Source organism: Amia ocellicauda, chromosome 6, assembly GCF_036373705.1.
Source record: "Amia ocellicauda isolate fAmiCal2 chromosome 6, fAmiCal2.hap1, whole genome shotgun sequence".
NCBI lineage: Eukaryota > Metazoa > Chordata > Actinopteri > Amiiformes > Amiidae > Amia > Amia ocellicauda.
The window spans coordinates 5,890,269-5,909,401 of NC_089855.1; the positions used below are offsets into that span (position 1 = coordinate 5,890,269).

A 19,133-nucleotide genomic window follows, 5' to 3' on the forward strand; every position below is an offset into this window, starting at 1 on the left:
CCTAAAATGGTTTCATGCCATCTTTATTCTCGTTGTTTTCAGCAGTTCTGTCAAGGTAGAAGAAAGTGTTGAAATTCAAAATTGATGTTAAGCTTTGGGATGCTGTTGTTAGGGCTTTGCGTAAAGTCGTTTTACTTTAAGTCTATTATTTGTATGAGATGTATGGTGTGTAACTAATTAAAGGAACTGTGTTCATAAAAAGGAAGGATATGACTGTACAATATGCATCACAAGACAATATTCTATAGTATTCAATATATAATGGACATTTTGTCTTCCTTGTATAACTTTGTAAAGTATGTAACTGCCAAATAATATTTTCAAAACTTTGCTGAAGCAATGTGAGGTCTATAGCACTCTGCATGCACCATTGCGACATTAATGCCGAATTCAGGAACATGTTATAAATATCTGTGAGAGCGGGACAGTGAAAGAGTGCTCAACCTCTGTGGCAGAAGGCTTGATCTTTCTCCAAACATGTTTGACTTTTTACTTTAATTTCTAAATATATTTGCCATTTTACAACCATTTGTAGTTTCTTTCTTTCATGCAATAGATTGAAATTAAGACATGGTTGCAGTGTAACACATGCTTTAAAGGGTCAATCAATTTGTGCGACTTCCACAAAACTCTGTGAATGATCTGGCTTCAAAATCAGTGAGAGTCACAGATATTATCAGGTTATGCCTGTGCATTTTGTTCCATCAAATGTCTTTTATTTTTTAACTGTAGGTCACCCATCCCTGACTTTGGCGCAAGATGGTTTTATTCCTTCTTTTAATTTGGTTTACATCCAGCCTTCCTGCACATCGCTGGGTTTCAAGGTATCTGCCATGTGACGTGAATGTTAGAAATAACACTACTGTGAGCTTTGACTGCAGTTTTAGACGACTGACTGAAGTCCCGGCTGATGTCAACATGAATGCGACAACCCTTAATCTGAAAGGAAATCAAATACAACATATTTCTAACACCTCTTTCCGGAATCTGAAGAACCTTAAAGTTCTAACCCTAAACTGGAACAATAAACACAAACCTGGCCTCACCATTGCGAAGGACACCTTTGCCGCTTTGGCCAATTTAGAGATTTTACTTCTGGATGGAAATTTGCTCACTGACATACCTACTGGCTTTCCACCCGGGCTCAAGGTTTTAAGTCTTAATTCAAACAAAATAGCTTCCATTGGATCGGAAAACTTCACTGGTATCCCAAATGTCACAGAGATCAGGATTAACAGGAACTGTTACTATCACAATGGTTGTAATGACTCTTTAGCTATACAGAACGGGACCTTCTCACAGCTCACACATTTGTTACGTCTGTCCTTGATTTTTAACAGGTTGGCCAGGGTACCCCTAGACCTGCCTACATCTTTACAGCTCCTTCGTCTTAGTTTAAATAAAATTGAGCATGTCGATCATCTGGACTTTCAGAATCTGTCCGAACTCAGGATGCTGGATCTTTCTGGAAACTGTCCAAGGTGCTCCAATGCCCCGTTTCCTTGTGAAACTTGCGAGACTGAGAAAGGCGCAATAAAGGTGCATCCACTAGCTTTTCATAACCTTACACAGTTGGAAGAACTGCGGCTTTCCGGAAACTCGCTCTTTAAACTCCATGCCTCATGGTTTCAGAATTGTCCTAAGCTAAAGTATCTGTACCTTTCCTTCAACTCTTTAATCAGTGAAATTGCCACCGGAGAATTTCTTACCGTTTTACCGCACGTCGAAGTTGTGGACTTGTCATTCAACTTCGATCCTAAGTCCTATCCGAGCAGAATGACACTCTCTCCAAACTTTTCCCAATTACTTTCGTTAAGGACTTTGCATTTTGAGGGTTATGTATTCAGAAATATCGAGGGCAATGATCTGCAGCCTCTCTTCAACCTCCAAAACCTTTCTGTGTTAAACTTCGGCACAAACTTTCTCCAGTATGTTGATCTCACCCTGTTTCAAAACTTTTCTAATCTTTCCTTGATATATCTCTCAGAAAACAGACTTGCATCCCAGTCAAGGAGAACGAACCTGTCTTGCAGCAGCGAAAATGACGCACACCACATTTTAAGCAGACCACTGTTAAAAGACCGGGCCATTGATAAAAGAGATCAAAACTATATTGTTCATAAAGATGGAGACTATCGTTTAAGTCTCCCATTTGTTAAGCCCAAATGTCTTCTTTACGGACCAGCTCTTGATCTCAGTAAAAACAATATATTTTATATCACCCCTGAACTCTTCGAAGGTCTAAAAAATTTGACATGTCTGAATCTTTCAGTTAATTCTATCGCAGATTCTTTCAACGGCACTGAATTCATTCACTTACCAAATCTCCGGTACTTAGACTTGTCTCACAATAAAATAGACCTGGCATATGACTATGCTTTTTCTGAGTTAAGCTATCTGGAAGTGTTGGACATTAGTTACAATCCGCATTATTTTTTGGTGGCAGGAGTGATACATAACTTAGGTTTCCTCAAACACCTCCACTTTCTGAAAGTGTTGAACCTCAGCTGGAATGAAATATTTACTTTAAGTAAAGATAAAGAGATGAGCAGTGAGTCTCTGAACAAGCTAGATTTTCAAGGAAATCGACTGGACATACTATGGAAAGATGATAAAAGATATATAGGACTTTTCGCAAAGCTGGTGAACTTGCAATATCTTGATCTGTCCTACAATAAGCTCCAGAACATACCATCAGCTGTTTATTATAATTTACCAAAGAACCTGACGCATCTCAATTTAAACAACAATAAACTTAAATGTTTTCAGTGGGAGCATCTTATAAACTTATGGCATTTAGAAGTCTTGGATTTAAGCCATAATAACCTGGAAAATGTGTCTGAAAAGCTCACAAATCACACAAATTCCCTCATAAGGCTTGACCTGAGCTACAATAAGATCGCTCAGCTCTTTGATTATTTTCTTCAGGGCGCAAGAAGCCTCCATTTTCTATATTTGAATCACAATAATCTGAGACTCTTAAACGCGCATACGTTCCCCTCCGGGCCAGACACCTCCTTGAAAGTCTTATCCTTAAAAGGAAACCCATTTCAATGCACATGTGAGATATTTGACTTCAAAATGTGGATCAATAAAACTGACATTGAGATACCAAGGCTGGCCACAGATGTCACCTGCGCATCACCTGAAAATCGGAAAGGAATGGGTATCATAACTTTTGACCTTCAGGAATGTATCAACGATAGTACATCTGCTGTATTGTTTTTGCTTTCTACCTTAACTATTGTTCTGATTATTACAGTAGCTATAATGCAGCATTTGTTTTACTGGGATGTCTGGTACATTTTCCATTACTGCAAGGCAAAGATTAAGGGTTACCGTTACCTGGCATCCACAGACAACATCTACAATGCCTTCATCACGTACGACACTAAAGATCCAGTCGTCACTGACTGGGTCTTCAATCACCTCCGAGTCCAGCTGGAGGAGAAGGGGGAAAAATTCCTCCCGATTTGCCTGGAGGAACGGGACTGGCACCCAGGGGCCCCTGTCATAGACAACCTGTCTCAGAGCATCCGGCAAAGTCGGAAGACCGTGTTCGTCCTGACGGAGAGGTATGTGAACAGTGGGAACTTCAGGTTAGCCTTCTACCTGGCCCACCAGAGGCTGCTGGACGACAACACGGACGTGATCGTGCTGGTGTTGTTGGAGCCCGTCCTGCAGTACTCCCAGTTCTTCAGGTTACGGAAAAGACTGTGTCGGAAGACCATCCTAGAGTGGCCGAAGAACCCTCACGCAGAAGACTGGTTCTGGCAGAGTCTCAGAAACGTCATACGGCTAGAAAACCAAGCTATGTACAACAAGCTGTACTCATGTTACTTTACAAACAAATGATTAGTTAGACTGTAAATACAATTCTGCAGAAATGTGATGATTGTAAATGCCTCTTCAAATAAATTCAGTTAAATGGGTGCAGAACTTCCTGTCTATAGTCCACGTCAAATACCTGGTGAGCAACAAACGATTACAGTACAATAAAACTCAGAGGGTCATAAAAAAAAATCCTTTTTTAAAACATTTGACACTCTTCCTCATTTCTATGACTTATATTATAAGTAGAGCCAGCTGACCTGTCATGTATTATACTGTAAATAGTATAATATTTTAATAAACATTTTCAGTAAAATGTTTATAAATAGATTTACCATTGATACCCTCTCAGCGTCACTGTAGGGTCCCGTCACCAAAAATTGCAGGAGATGAGATCTCTGATACGATACGATAGGCCTCTTTTGACATACGTCCTGGACACTGCATCTTGATTCTCTTGCATTATATTGGACTGGCATAGAAACCAGTACTGAGACATTTCCACCAACAGCCAAAAAATAAAAATAGATGTATAGATTCAACAAGTGAATGTGCTAGATGTAAAGCTACTGAAGCCAAGCTGTCAGCAGTAATTGCACACATCATGCATGTATAAAAGCATTTGTGAGCTCTGATGTTGGCAGGGCGATCTCTGCTGTATTATGTAAATACATGGTGCCAAAGAGGAAGCTTTCCTCACACAGTAGCAACATTTAGTGGATGGATTTACCAGCATCCCATACGAACTAATAACAAAAGCAGAAGTTCTGGACACTTATTTCCTGTTTCAGATAATGAGTTTGTTTTCACTCAAGACCACACTACAGTTTTAGATGTACACTTAAGTTGATGTACTAGTTCTACTGCCCTTTGGATACACACAGCCAATACGTCTAACAACTGTTGATTCTAAAATGGTACTGGTAAGTTACAAAATGGTTATTATTTATCTGGTTTATAATTTGTATTGCATAACAACTATGGGTTGTGATTTTATAAATATCAATTAATCAATAGTATTCCTATTTGTCTTTTACACTATAATGTAATAATAATAATCATAATAAACTTTATCTTTGGAAAGTGTGTTTCTCTGATTTGAAATGACATCACATTTCTCAATCTTAAAATGCCTTCCTGCATTAAAAGCAGAAGCAGCATTGAAATATTCTGTATCCAGTTCTGTAGTTGCAGTGTCCTGGAATGGAGGTTTGCATTCTTACTGTTTATACAATCCTGTGAAGCTTAGAGCCTTGGTCTTCAAATGGGCGACTGTGGGAAAATCCATCTACAAACATAGTAGAAAGACATAGTAGTAGTCTTTGTACAGTTGTATATATTTTAAATGTATGTTTATGAATATTGTAATTGATATTATAGTGCAATATGTATATCGCAGACAAGATAAAATAATTTGATATATACTAGAGAAATGTTTTGGAACATTCCCCTCATATTTTGGATTGATGCCTTGTTGCTATATAGAGCGATATAGATAGGAGGATATTTCCATCATCACTAGCACAGTATTATTATTATTATTATTATTATTATTATTATTATTATTATTATTATTATTATTATTTGTATTTCTTGGCAGACGCCCTTATCCAAGGCGACTTACAAAATAAGTGCAAACAAAGTGCAAAGTGCACAGTAGGGCTGCATGTAAATAAAAAAGACTGAAAGGTCTAAACACATAGATTCAACTGAATCTGCATGTTTGCATTCCCACAAAGCATGATTACTAACACATATACTCCCACCTACAATCATTGTCTGGCTCCGAAATCCTGCATGAGTCACAAAAGATACTTATGAGATACTGAGATAATCAAAACAGATGGACCCAAATTCGAAAACCAACTCTGTGAAATAAATGCTGCTTGTCTATTGTCAATAACAATACAGATTTTTTTTTAATCAATTCTTCCTAGAACAATTCAAAACCTATATTTTGTAACTATATTTTAAACACAGCCACAATAATTACTGTATTACCAAAGTACGAAATACATGTACGTAATATAAATAAAACTAGTGACATCACAAGGAAGCTTTCTCAAAGTCCAACGATACAAATGGTCTCACAACTGCCTAACTAAATGTTTTCCTTTACTAATGTGCATGTTGTTAAACAGAATATTTATGTTATTGTTTTATAATTTGAAAAGGCCCTTGCAAATGTGTTTGTATCAATCTATATATTTTCTTCCTGTAGGTAACTCTTCCCTTCCACTGGCACGGCTCCTTAATCCTGTTTTTTTCTTATTTTGTACACGGAAAACTTGAATATCGTTGGACTTCGAGAACGCTTCCCTGTGATGTCACTGAAAATAAGAATAACAGTGACATCATTTTTAACTGCAGTGAGCGCCACCTGACGGAAGTGCCACAGGGGATTTCTGCGAATGCAACTAAGGTGCTCCTTTTGGAAAACTCAATCCGTAATGTTTCCGTGCAGTCCTTCTTCAACCTCCAAAACCTCACATTAATAAACCTCAACTGGAATGGCAAAGACAAGGAGGTAAGCATTGCAGACAGAACATTCTCCAGGTTGACAAACCTACAGGAGTTGCATTTGGATGGCAATGGTCTTTGGAGGATTCCCAAATGGCTCCCACTGGCACTGAAACTCCTCAGTGTGAGAAAAAACAGCATCATCTCTGTTAGGAGAAACTATTTTTCTGAGCTGGACAATCTGGAAGAAATCTATCTGGACAAAAACTGCTACTTCTGGAATCCATGCAATAAGTCCTACCACATAGACAATGGAAGTTTTGCCAATCTTACGCAGTTGCGCATTTTGTCGTTGACCTATAACAACTTAACCACTGTTCCAAAAAACCTGCCGCATTCCTTAGAAGACCTTTACCTCGGATCGAATCAAATACAGCGTGTCAATGAGCATGATTTCAGCAGCCTGCCAGGACTGCAGATTCTCGACCTCTCGGGTAACTGTCCTCGATGTCACAATGCCCCGTTTCCGTGTGTGCCCTGTCCCAATCACTCCATCGAGATCCATCCTCTGGCTTTCCACAATCTGACACATCTACAAGAGCTACATCTCTCGGGGAACTCGCTCCGCAGCCTCCCAAGCTCTTGGTTTGACAGTTTACAGAATCTGCAACAGCTGTTTCTTTCCTTTAATTTTCTAACCAGTGCAATTGCCGAAGGTAACTTTTTGGACAACTTAGCTCAACTTAAAAAGATAGACTTGTCCTATAATTACAACTTCAAGGCCTACCCTGAGACCCTCACACTTTCACCCAATTTCTCAAAACTGGAATCCCTTAAAACTTTTCATATCGCTGGCTATGTTTTCCAAAAAGTATGTGAACGAGATTTAAGTCCACTTTTCAATCTGAAGAATCTCTCTGTGCTGAATTTGGGTACAAACTTCATCACATCCACAAAGTTGTCAGTGTTTCAGAAATTTGAAAACTTGAAATTGGTATATTTATCAGAAAACAGACTTGCACCTGCACCACACCTAAACGATATGATTAATGGCCCAAACACAGGTCTGCGCTGGAAACCCCCAAATCTGGGCTATAGACTATCAAAGGAAAAGGAGTTTGACTATGAATTATCTCATCTACTTGTGAAGCATGAGTGCTTTGTCTATGGTAAAGTGTTAGATCTCAGCTCGAATAATATATTTTTCATTTACCCTGAGCAATTCGAAGGTAATGGCAACATCTCCTGTCTGAACCTCTCGAAAAACGGTCTCGCGACTGCCTTTAACGGTTCTGAATTCACCCATCTCCCGAGGCTTAAATATCTAGACCTCTCCTTCAATAAGATTGATTTAGCCTACGATGCAGCGTTTTCAGAATTAAAGGAACTTGAAGTCCTTGACATCAGTTTTAATCCTCATTATTTTTCTGTGTCAGGAGTGACACACAACTTAGGCTTCCTAAAACACCTGGAGTTTCTGAAAGTGCTCAACCTGAGCCAAAATAACATCTTTACTTTAACAAATAAGGAGTTGAGCAGCAAATCCCTTAAGGAGCTTCATTTTCAAAATAACCAACTACACGTATTATGGAAAGAGAACGACCATTCTTACTGGGGGATTTTCAAAAATCTTTTGAATCTGTTGCACCTTGACATATCGAATAATAAACTAAAAACTATTCCATCTGGAGTTTACAGCCATTTGCCCCAAAATTTAACTACATTTATTTTAAGTAAAAATGAACTGATTAGTTTTGACTGGAAAAAGCTGAAACATTTTAAACACCTCAAGGTTCTGAATCTGGGGGGTAATAAGCTATCTTGTGTGACGGCACACCTCTCAAATTACTCAAAGACACTCGAACTTCTTGTCTTAAGCAATAATTATATTGCTCGGCTCACCGGTGGTTTTCTCCAGGGTGCAAAATACCTTTTCTACCTTGATTTAAGTTATAATAAAATGAAAATAATAAACGAGTCAGATTTGTTTACCGGACCAGACAGCAATTTGAAGACCTTCTCATTGAAGGGTAATCCATTTGACTGTACATGTGATATTTTAGATTTGATTCTGTGGATAAAGAACAATGATATTGACATACCGCTGCTGGCCTCAGATGTCACCTGTGCCATGCCTGCAGACAGGAAAGGAAAGAGCATTATTACCTTTGACCTCAAGGAATGTGTTGATGACAGCATAGCAGCCATTATTTCTTTTCTCACCTCCTTTCTTATTTTGTGCACTATGGCCGTAGCTGTCATGATGCATGTTTTCTACTGGGATGTCTGGTACCTTTACCACTTCAGCAAGGCAAAGATTAAGGGTTACCGTTACCTGGCATCCACAGACAACATCTACAATGCCTTCATCACGTACGACACTAAAGATCCAGTCGTCACTGACTGGGTCTTCAATCACCTCCGAGTCCAGCTGGAGGAGAAGGGGGAAAAATTCCTCCCGATTTGCCTGGAGGAACGGGACTGGCACCCAGGGGCCCCTGTCATAGACAACCTGTCTCAGAGCATCCGGCAAAGTCGGAAGACCGTGTTCGTCCTGACGGAGAGGTATGTGAACAGTGGGAACTTCAGGTTAGCCTTCTACCTGGCCCACCAGAGGCTGCTGGACGACAACACGGACGTGATCGTGCTGGTGTTGTTGGAGCCCGTCCTGCAGTACTCCCAGTTCTTCAGGTTACGGAAAAGACTGTGTCGGAAGACCATCCTAGAGTGGCCGAAGAACCCTCACGCAGAAGACTGGTTCTGGCAGAGTCTCAGAAACGTCATACGGCTAGAAAACCAAGCTATGTACAACAAGCTGTACACGAGCTACTTTGCATCTAGATAGACATGATGTGTTACTGATGAAACCCAACTCGTACACCATGATGACAGCGAGGAGACCCTCCTGCTTCTGAAACGCACAGTGACATTATCTGTGAATGGGAAATTAATTCCAACAAGCGAATCTGGACAGTGCAGCATGCGGTGCACCACCTAAAACTGTCAGCCTGATTAACCCGAGTGGCCAAGCACTGTTAGACACAAGGCAGGGCCGGTGGGGTCGCACCTGGCCTTTATTTTTGCACGTAAACTCATTCGTTTTTATGATGCAGCTGTATTTCTGACTTTCTGCATTTGTATTTGGTTTTGCAAGATCAGCATGGAATATAGGACGAGAAACAGTCGACTTAATGCTAATTGTGAATATATTTAAGAATGTGATCGATCAAAAAATATATGGTGTGTACATAGTAATAGTAGCAACTATATTTTATATGTAAATATTTCATATGAATAAAGCTATTTATTGTGTGTTTATGTGTTTATTTTCTAGTTCTCTCGATTTAACATAATTTACCCTTTTCTTATTTTACATATCTGGCATCAAAGGAAAATACAGATCAATAAATTGCATTTCATTTAACCTAAAAAGAGTGTTTATTTTTTCCAAAGTTGTAATTTCTCCCTGTCATTTTTCACTGATTTTCTGTTTTTTCCAAAATCAAAATTGTTGCAGTGGTCAATTTGCAGGAAAGAGGACTTAAAAAAAATGGGGAAATGAAAGAAGTGGTATTGATTCACATGCTTCATAAGTGGTAGCAAACACAAATTTAGAGAAGCAATGACTTACAAAGTGATTACATAAGGAACATTTATGTTATTCAGATTATGTTTAAAAATCAAAAAAGCTGTATCTGAAAAATGTACTTAATTAACATATACTGAAGAATTAAAATTGTCAAACTGCTCAGGGAATCACTATAGTTGTGATTATCTGGCAAGGCAAATGTAGATTTGTTATGTGATTTCTGACATTGTTTTGATACAATTAAATCCCACAAGGAGGGAAATAGCAAACATTTGAAAGTCTGAAAAACATACTTCTTTCATTTTTTAAAAGCTTGTATTTACGTTAATATATTTTACGATTTTGACCTTCTAATCCTAATATTATGGATAAGTAAACAAACGCAAATGTATTGCATTCCTATCCACGTTACTTACAGTGCACCCGGAAAGTATTCACAGCGCTTCATTTTTTTCACATTTTGTTATGTTACAGCCTTATTCCAAAATGGATTAAATTCATTATTTTCCTCAAAATTCTACAAACAATACCCCATAATGACAACGTGAAAGAAGTTTGTTTGAAATCTTTGCAAATTTATTAAAAATAAAAAACAAAAAAAGCACATGTACATAAGTATTCACAGCCTTTGCCATGACACTCAAAATTGAGCTCAGGTGCATCCTGTTTCCACTGATCATCCTTGAGATGTTTCTACAACTTGATTGGAGTCCACCTGTGATAAATTCAGTTGATTGGACATGATTTGGAAAGGCACACACCTGTCCATATAAGGTCCCACAGTTAACAGTGCATGTCAGAGCGCAAACCAAGCCATGAAGTCCAAGGCATTGTCTGTAGACCTCCGAGACAGGATTGTATCGAGGCACAGATCTGGGGAAGGGTACAGAAAAAATTCTGTAGCATTGAAGGTCCCAATGAGCATAGTGGCCTCCATCATCCGTAAATGGAAGAAGTTTGGAACCACCAGGACTCTTCCTAGAGCTGGCCGTCTGGCCAAACTGAGTGATCGGGGGAGAAGGGCCTTAGTCAGGGAGGTGATCAAGAACCCAATGCTCATTCTGACAGAGCTCCAGCGTGTCTCTGTGGAGAGAGGAGAACCTTCCAGAAGAACAACCATCTCTGCAGCGCTCCACCAATCAGGCCTGTATGGTAGAGTGGCCAGACAGAAGCCACTCCTCAGTAAAAGGCACATGACAGCCCGCCTGGAGTTTGCCAAAAGGCACCTGAAGGACTCTCAGACCATGAGAAACAAAATTCTCTGGTCTGATGAAACAAAGATTCAACTCATGTCTGGATGAAACCAGGCACCGCTCATCACCTGGCCAATACCATCCCTACAGTGAAGCATGGTGGTGGCAGCATCATGCTGTGGGGATGTTTTTCAGCGTCTGGAACTGGGAGACTAGTCAGGATCGAGGGAAAGATGAATGCAGCAATTTACAGAGACATCCTTGATGAAAACCTGCTCCAGAGCGCTCTGGACCTCAGACTGGGGCGAAGGTTTATCTTCCAATAGGACAACGACCCTAAGCACACAGCCAAGATAACAAAGGAGTGGCTACAGGACAACTCTGTGAATATCCTTGAGTGGCCCAGCCAGAGCCCAGACTTGAACTCGACTGAACATCTCTGGAGAGATCTGAAAATGGTTGTGCACCGACGCTCCCCATCCAACCTGATGGAGCTTGAGAGGTCCTGCAAAGAAGAATGGGAGAAACTGCCCAAAAATAGGTGTGTCAAGCTTGTAGCATCATACTCAAAAAGACTTGAGGCTGTAATTGGTGCCAAAGGTGCTTCAACAAAGTATTGAGCAAAGGCTGTGAATACTTATGTACATGTGCTTTTTTGTTTTTTATTTTTACATTTACAATACATTTGCAAAGATTTCAAACAAACGTCTTTCACATTTTCATTATGGGGTACTGTTTGTAGAAGTATGAGGAAAATAATGAATTTAATCCATTTTGGAAAAAGGCTGTAACATAACAACAAAATGTGGAAAAAGTGAAGCGTTGTGAATACTTTCCAGATGCACTGTATATTTTCAACTGAAACAAAACATCTGTGCATTTCCACAGGTGTCCACTGGGTGTCACTGTAAGCCTAACTATCCCTTATTCTAAAACGACATTATCTCTCAAAGAGGAACTAAAATGACAAGATTTTCTTGCACAGGAAATGTGATTTGGTTTGAAAACATGACGCAGCAACTGGAGAACATCAGTATCTGCACACATTAAAAACCCATGAACACCTGAAAACACCTTCAGGTGACTCGTTGATCAGTAAATACTGAGTCTGAAATAGAGAAGTGAAATCATAGTTCTCAAATCCCACATTTTGGTATGGACGCCACATGCCCTGCTGCATTAGTGCCTGCAATCTGTGCTGTTTAATTTTCTGGAGGCCCACAGAGATTTTGTTCTTTTACTTTTTATTAGAATTAAGGTAGCAGTGTTTAATATGGATGGCTCAAGTCCTCGGCATAATATAGTCTTGGCAGGTGCCTTGTATTGGATCATAATCATATTTGTTACAGGCCTACTAATTAAATAATACTAAGAATTAAGAATTAAAACGTGTGCCGGCTTCCACAGTTACTAAGCTGTGTGTGTTTTGATTTTGCCCTGCCCCTAGAGTTAGAATTTGGTTTGCCACAGCTGACTATAAGCAGTTATAAGTGTATTTTAAATATTAATTTCTCCAGATATAAACTCTTGCCTGTGTGGTTTGAATAAAATAAATAAAATACATTAATCTGGTGCCTGGGAATCATGATTTATATGGATTCTGTACAGTGACTTAAAGGTTAAACTGATATTTCAATTTATATTTTAATTTAAGACTTGAAGGAACAAACTCACTAAGCCTTTTATTCCTTTCAATAAAAATTAGGCTAATAACAGTTTAAGTGGCTTTGCGAATGTTTTGCTAAGATCATTAAACATATGGTTTAAAATAGCAGGAGCCTCACATCACCTTTTCATCTGAGCTCTTTCAGGGGCTTTATACCACCTCAATTGCGACAGCTCGTTTTAAATTACCATCCAGAAGAAGCCATCATTTTAATTGATTCTTTGTTGCTTCAAATAATGGATCATGAAGGAATCTGTTTTTCACTTCCAGACTCAAAGGCAAACCAAGATGGCGGCTGACTGGCTGTGAGAGACGGGGAATGTACCAAGAAAACCTAAACAAATCTAAAACAAACAAACAATAAAATGACAAGTAATCACTGAGTAATCAGTCATTTCAAGGTACTTTCCGAGGAGTGTTATTGATAAGAATACCTCAGTTTTGCCTCATGTGTTTGAAGCTGGATATTCCCTGCCTAATTGTTTTCAAAACTAGAGACACTATTGTAATGTGAATTGAGTTTATGAATGAATATGCATATCTATCATTAAATATATCCACTTAAGGCAGATAACAGAGACAGTCTTATGCAATAGACTCTGTACTTTTAACATATCTGCTAATACTGTTATTCTGGTTTATATTAGGTCCATAAATATGCGACACCTAGTTCTTCTAAAGTTTCCAAGTCTATTACTAAAGGCTTTTTGACTCGTGTGTGCTTTTTATGGGTTTATTTTAATGGGAAGGCATGTCGGGATACCCAAAGCCAGTATTTGATTTGTACTGCCAAGAACATAATCAGATGATTGGCCAGGGAATGAGGGCAGTTCAGAATAAAGAGAGAGAAAGATATAAAACAAAACTCCAGGTGATTCCTGTTTGTATCCATTGAGGGAATTTTCCAAGAAGGGACACAAAGTAATACAATAGGCGATGTTGAAAGGAATGGTGTCTAGATGTTTGCGGGTTTGAAAGCACTGGGAAAGATCTGACGCTACAACCATAGCAAGAGGTATGGAAAAGAGAGATAAAATAAATATATTTATCAATTAAATGTGTTGTTGGGAAATCACTGGGTGTGTAATTGGCATCAGAGAACATGTAAAAAGTTTCCCACAAGAGATATGTACAGCATCCCACTCCTGAGCTAAACAGGAAACTGTAAACATCTACTGCAAACATGAAGTGGACATTTCATTAATATACAAGATATATCTTTCATATTCTTATATTGACCTTTATATAGACCTGAACATTTTAGTACTCTTCTATTCCTTTGTTTCAAGCACATTCATACCAGTATTTAATTGTAAGGTGCACTGGTGTTGACATTGACCACCTTTTCATTAGTTGTGAACTTCCTTTTTTTAACAAGGCATAATTTATTCTTGGCCAGATTCAATTAAAGGGACAATAAGTGACTCTAAAGCAAAAACCTCCTTCCTCTCAGTTGAAGGGGTGCTGGGGATATCAAATAATTGTCAATACAAAAAAGAAACAAAAATGTCTTTCTATGCCACTGTTTTACACATACTGTTAAAGTTACATCGTTGGATGAAAGTACCTGAAGATTGTTACACTGGATTGTGCACTGGAAAACAAATACCATTAAATGAGTTTATTCACACGCTGCCAAAACAAAGAACCAAAACCAGCAGGGCCATAACTGTCATTTAATATTTAACTCTGCACACCAAAATGTATTATGTATTATGCCTTGAATTGCACTGTATTATTGCACTTTGTATTGCGCTTATGTTTTGAAAGTCACCCTGGACAAGGGTGTCTGCTAAGAAATACATAATAATAATAATAATAATAATAATAATAATAATAATAATAATAATAATAATAATAATAATAATAATAATAAAAAGGAAACACAGAAAATAAAGCAGAGATGTACAGCATGAAATTCACAAGTTTAAAACATATCACAATGATGTTATTATCTGTATATGCATGCACATTTTTTAATAAGAAAGCTTTTCCCCAACACACTGAGAGCTCATAATGACAGACCTTCAATGAATAGCACAGTCAGTGAATAGGATAACATCCTGTTTTGTGTGTGTGTGTGTGTGTCAGTGTGTGTGTGTGTGTGTGTGTCAGTGTCAGTGCGTGTGTGTGTTTGTGTCTGTGTGTGTGTGTGCGTACGTGCGTGTCTGTGTGTGTGTGTGCGTGCGTGTTGTGTGTGTGTGTGTCAGTGTCAGTGTGTGTGTGTGTGTGTGTCAGTGTGTGTGTCTGTGTGTGTCTCAGTGTCAGTGCATGCGTGTGTGTGTGTGTCTCAGTGTCAGTGTGTCTGTGTGTGTGTGTTTGTGTGTGTGTCTGTCAGTGTGTGCGTGTGTGTCTCAGTATCAGTGCGTGTGTGTGTGTGTGTGTCAGTGTGTGTGTGTCAGTGTCAGTGTGTGTGTGTGTGTGTCAGTGTGTCAGTGTGTGTGTGTGTTAATGTTCCAGCTGCAGGGTGCAATTTTATATACCGCGATACATCTTATGATTCTGAAACACCCTCAGTATAATTTCTATTATTACAAAGTCCCTGCAGGACGGTTAATAAAATAAAGCAGAGGTGTGAAAAGCCAGAGGTCAAGCACGATAAGAAATACATAAATAAAAGGATAGAAATTAAAGAGACGTCTACTGAATCATAAGAGAAGCTTCACTCTGATCTTCATGGAGAAACACTGAGGTACTGAATGTAGAATAGTAATCATCCAAAACAATCCAGGACGCTCAGGCACAGAGTCCATCCAAAAGTGTCTGCTTTGCTGAAAATCTACCTACAACTGGGAAACAATCATGTTTCCTACAAACAAGAAGCTGTAAATCATTGCTGCGCTGTACTGTGTCCTTGGCATTCCTCTGGCAATGAAATCAATTAATCATCATATGGAATAAATTAAGTGTATTGAGGATATATGACATCCAAAATGAGAATGAGGTTATTCAGAGGCTTAGCACACCACAGAACATGATTTATAACTCAGAATTAGAATTAGAATGTGAGGTACCATGATGGAAGTCTGTTCTGCTTGTATGTATACGCAGCGTTGTGTGCATCATCGTGTCCAGCCCTTACAATGGTTACTGTAGCTCAGTGTTGTACAGTGTGTGTCCACACTATAGACACTGTAGCAACAGGAAGCTGCAGTTTCTCAATGTGTCTTTGATATTGAGCTCCAAATTATAGCTTGGCCAGAGCTGGGTTCAGCCCCACCATTTTTTCCCTCCAATCAGATGCAAAGACATACCATGAGCAGGTGTTCAGCTGGGCTTCCATTGGATATAGGTCTCTTGGGGGGATCGGCTTAAAAAATGTCACATTCATACAGAACTGGGAAGTTATTCGGGCGGTGAAGGCACGGTTTAACCCGAGGGACGGATGTGATTGGCCACATCTCTATAGAGAAGAACACTATCCAATTCAGTCTGATTTGTATATCATTATTTTGTTGCGTTCACTCATTAAAATCCAAGTGTATAAAATGTGTAACCAGTTTATTTATTTTTATGTTAATTACTATATATGTTTCTATGTATGTGTATGTATGTATGCATCTATCTGTCTGTCTATGTGTCTGTCTGTTTTTCTGTCTGTCTGCAGGAGGTAGGAATGTAACAATTCACTTCTAAATAATCAAAATAATACAGTTCATATAGTTTATACTGTATAACCTCCCAATAACACAGCACAGAGACTCTCCTATTTAAAGAGTCTGGGTGGCACGCCTATCATTTTGTATTTTTAAGACAAATACATCCCAGGTTACTATGTCAGTCTTTTTCATGAGGCTGGGAGGGACCTTGTGCGCAACAGACTCAAGAGAAAGACATCAAATTGACACAGAAAAGGATCATTACACACATACAAGAAAAATTAGCTATTGTGTGGTACTTCTACCAATTATCTTTGAAGAGATACAGGAAACCGCCACCAGGTGTCGCCTTTGACGCCATATTGCAGAACAATGGGGGAGCTCAGCGGCATCTTTGATGAAACGGGGAAATTTATACGGATTTGCTTTATCTTTCTCTAATATATTCGCCAGTAAGAGGGGCTCACATTGTGCGGGGGCTGATAGTGAAGGGAAAGGTGAATATTGGTGTGCAGGAGTGCATATCGGGGCCTTTTTGTGCGCTCGGTGCGGTGACGTCACGGGGGTAATTTGCATATCTGGGGGTATAATTGCGTGGCTTGAGCGGCTGCTCGTCAGTCCGCCGCCGCGTCCAGACAGAGACTGATCTCCGCGCAGTCGCACCCTGGTGAGTGGGTTCCATTGCTTTAGCGCCTTTACCAGCACAGCCTGCGGGGACGCTGGACACAGAGCCGGACTGTGTTTTAGAAACCCTTTCAGATTTGTCTTGGAATTAGCAAGACCACAGATGTCCGTGCAGCAGTTACGTTGTCTCTTTCTCGGTGGCCTGGCTTTGTGTTGCTCCCGGTCTGCGTGAAGGTTTTGTTTAATTAGTTTTACTGTGACGTCAGCGTAAATGGTTAGACGAGCCTTAAAATCGATGCAAATCTAAGGGGCTTGCTTTCGCTGCGTGTGGGTAGTGCTGTTGCACGTTCATCTGCCCAGACAGGTTGCGTTTGCAGCCGCCCGATCTGCGGCGCGTCCGTTTGTGTGCGTGCGGTTCTAATTGCGTGTTAATTGGCGCAGCGGAGCCGGCGCTGCGGGAGGATGCGGGGAGGGCGGTGGTCCAGACTGCGGGCTGCGCTTTGTGTGCGTGTCTGCGCACTGGGGCTCTAGAAAAACGACGACTGATACTAGTGATGTTGCGAAATGCACTTCTGTATAATTTCTCTTTAAAAGCGGAAACCAAAAATAAATAAAATAAACCAATCCCCCCCCCCAAACGGCATGTGCCAGTGACTTGCAGGCTTTGCTCTGGCGTCCGCCCTGCTGGACTGGCATTGTTCTGCAGATCTGCGGTGATGTATCCCAGAAAGGAATCCAGGGGGGAGTTGGGAGTTTTTGTTCTCCTTATCTTGGGCTGAAAAACATTTGGAAACTGCCGATTTAGCGAAGGGGGGGTCCCTGCGCTGGAGTGCATTGATGCGGCGCTGTAGCAGCTCTGCTGGGGGGCGTCTGTGTGCACATGAGAGAACAAAAGAGCTGAGTGACCCGCCTTGTCCATGCGACACAGACGCCTAAACCAGATCTGGATGTGTTCTTCATTCCAGATATCCTGCAATCATGTCTGACAAACCAAACATGGAGGAAGTGACCAACTTCGACAAGACCAAACTGAAGAAGACGGAGACCCAGGAGAAAAATCCCTTGCCGTCAAAAGAAAGTAAGACCAGTCATGATTACTACCGAAATAATGTAAACCAGGAGCTGTGCCTTTGGTGGACCATTGCCTTAATGTAAAGTGATGTTGGCTGTAGTGCTAAAACCTGCTCTTGTGTCCCTTGCAGCCATTGAACAGGAGAAGCAGGCGGAGACGTCCTGAGGCGCGCCTGCGGGCTGCACTGTACATTCCACAAGCATTGCCTTCTTTTTTCACTTCTCTTAGCTGTAACTTTGTAACAAACTAAGTATGCGTTGTGATTGGACGAGACCAGATGACTGCGCTGCCCCCACCGCCCCCCCTACAGCACCAATTACAAGAAACTACTGACTGTCCGTCTGCGGGGGACTCGTCCGCCCGTCCCAGCGTCTTGGCTTTCTTTGATCCTCTCGTTGGCACCGACCCTCTGAACACGGAGGGGCTCCAGGGGGCGACCCACTCCTCCAGGGATCCACGTTAACATCTCCGTGCCGTGTGGCGTCCCGTGATCCGTAAAATGCTTTGAAAAAATCGAGTGCCATTTTTTTTTTTTATGATTTAAGTTCTTGGAATGCACAACCCATTTTTGTTTTGATATGCAAATAAAAGTTTAAAACGTGTAGCGCTTTGTGGTTCTTTTTAATGGAATAATGCAGACCATCGACACTGGAGACTGGAAGAAGAAGGGATTCTGTGTTTGAGTGCATTTCGGGACTCCATATTCAAATTTAAGGTTCATTGGGATTTTTTTGGGGGGTGGGGGTAGTGGTATTTTTTTTTTTTTTTTTTTTTTTTCATCCTGTTTCAAGGCTTTCAGTAATGTGAGATGAATGTAAGAGATTTCAAGTTATAATAAACGTATTGCAGCTGCAATCTTCTGAATGTTACTGTAAAAAGCTGGAGCAACCGTATACTTTAGCACGAAACCTTTAAAGTAATGGAAACCAAAACTGTTTGAATAAAGTGGTTTATTTGCACAGTTGTGTCCAAACCTTTTCTTTTTTTTTTTTAATTGCCACATAGTTTTAGTCACCCTCCCTGGTTGCACTAAGTCTCCACAGAACATGTCTCTGTACCTAGGAGTAAGATGACTTCCACAAGAGCTTCTGTCTTAATA

General features: G+C 40.1%; 2 protein-coding genes across 2 annotated transcripts; both read left to right on the forward strand.

Annotated features, from left to right (window-relative positions):
• The first annotated feature begins 741 nt into the window (after positions 1 to 741).
• On the forward strand, positions 742 to 3,926 carry LOC136750820 (toll-like receptor 8). Its single transcript, XM_066705921.1, has one exon. The coding sequence runs from the start codon at positions 760 to 762 to the stop codon at positions 3,853 to 3,855; it is 3,096 nt and encodes a 1,031-aa protein (XP_066562018.1). The 5' UTR covers positions 742 to 759; the 3' UTR covers positions 3,856 to 3,926.
• A 626-nt stretch (positions 3,927 to 4,552) lies between these two features.
• On the forward strand, positions 4,553 to 9,679 carry LOC136750821 (toll-like receptor 8). Its single transcript, XM_066705922.1, has 2 exons — positions 4,553 to 4,754; positions 6,053 to 9,679. The coding sequence occupies exons 1-2, from the start codon at positions 4,746 to 4,748 to the stop codon at positions 9,134 to 9,136; spliced, it is 3,093 nt and encodes a 1,030-aa protein (XP_066562019.1). The 5' UTR covers positions 4,553 to 4,745; the 3' UTR covers positions 9,137 to 9,679.
• The last annotated feature ends 9,454 nt before the right edge of the window (positions 9,680 to 19,133 follow it).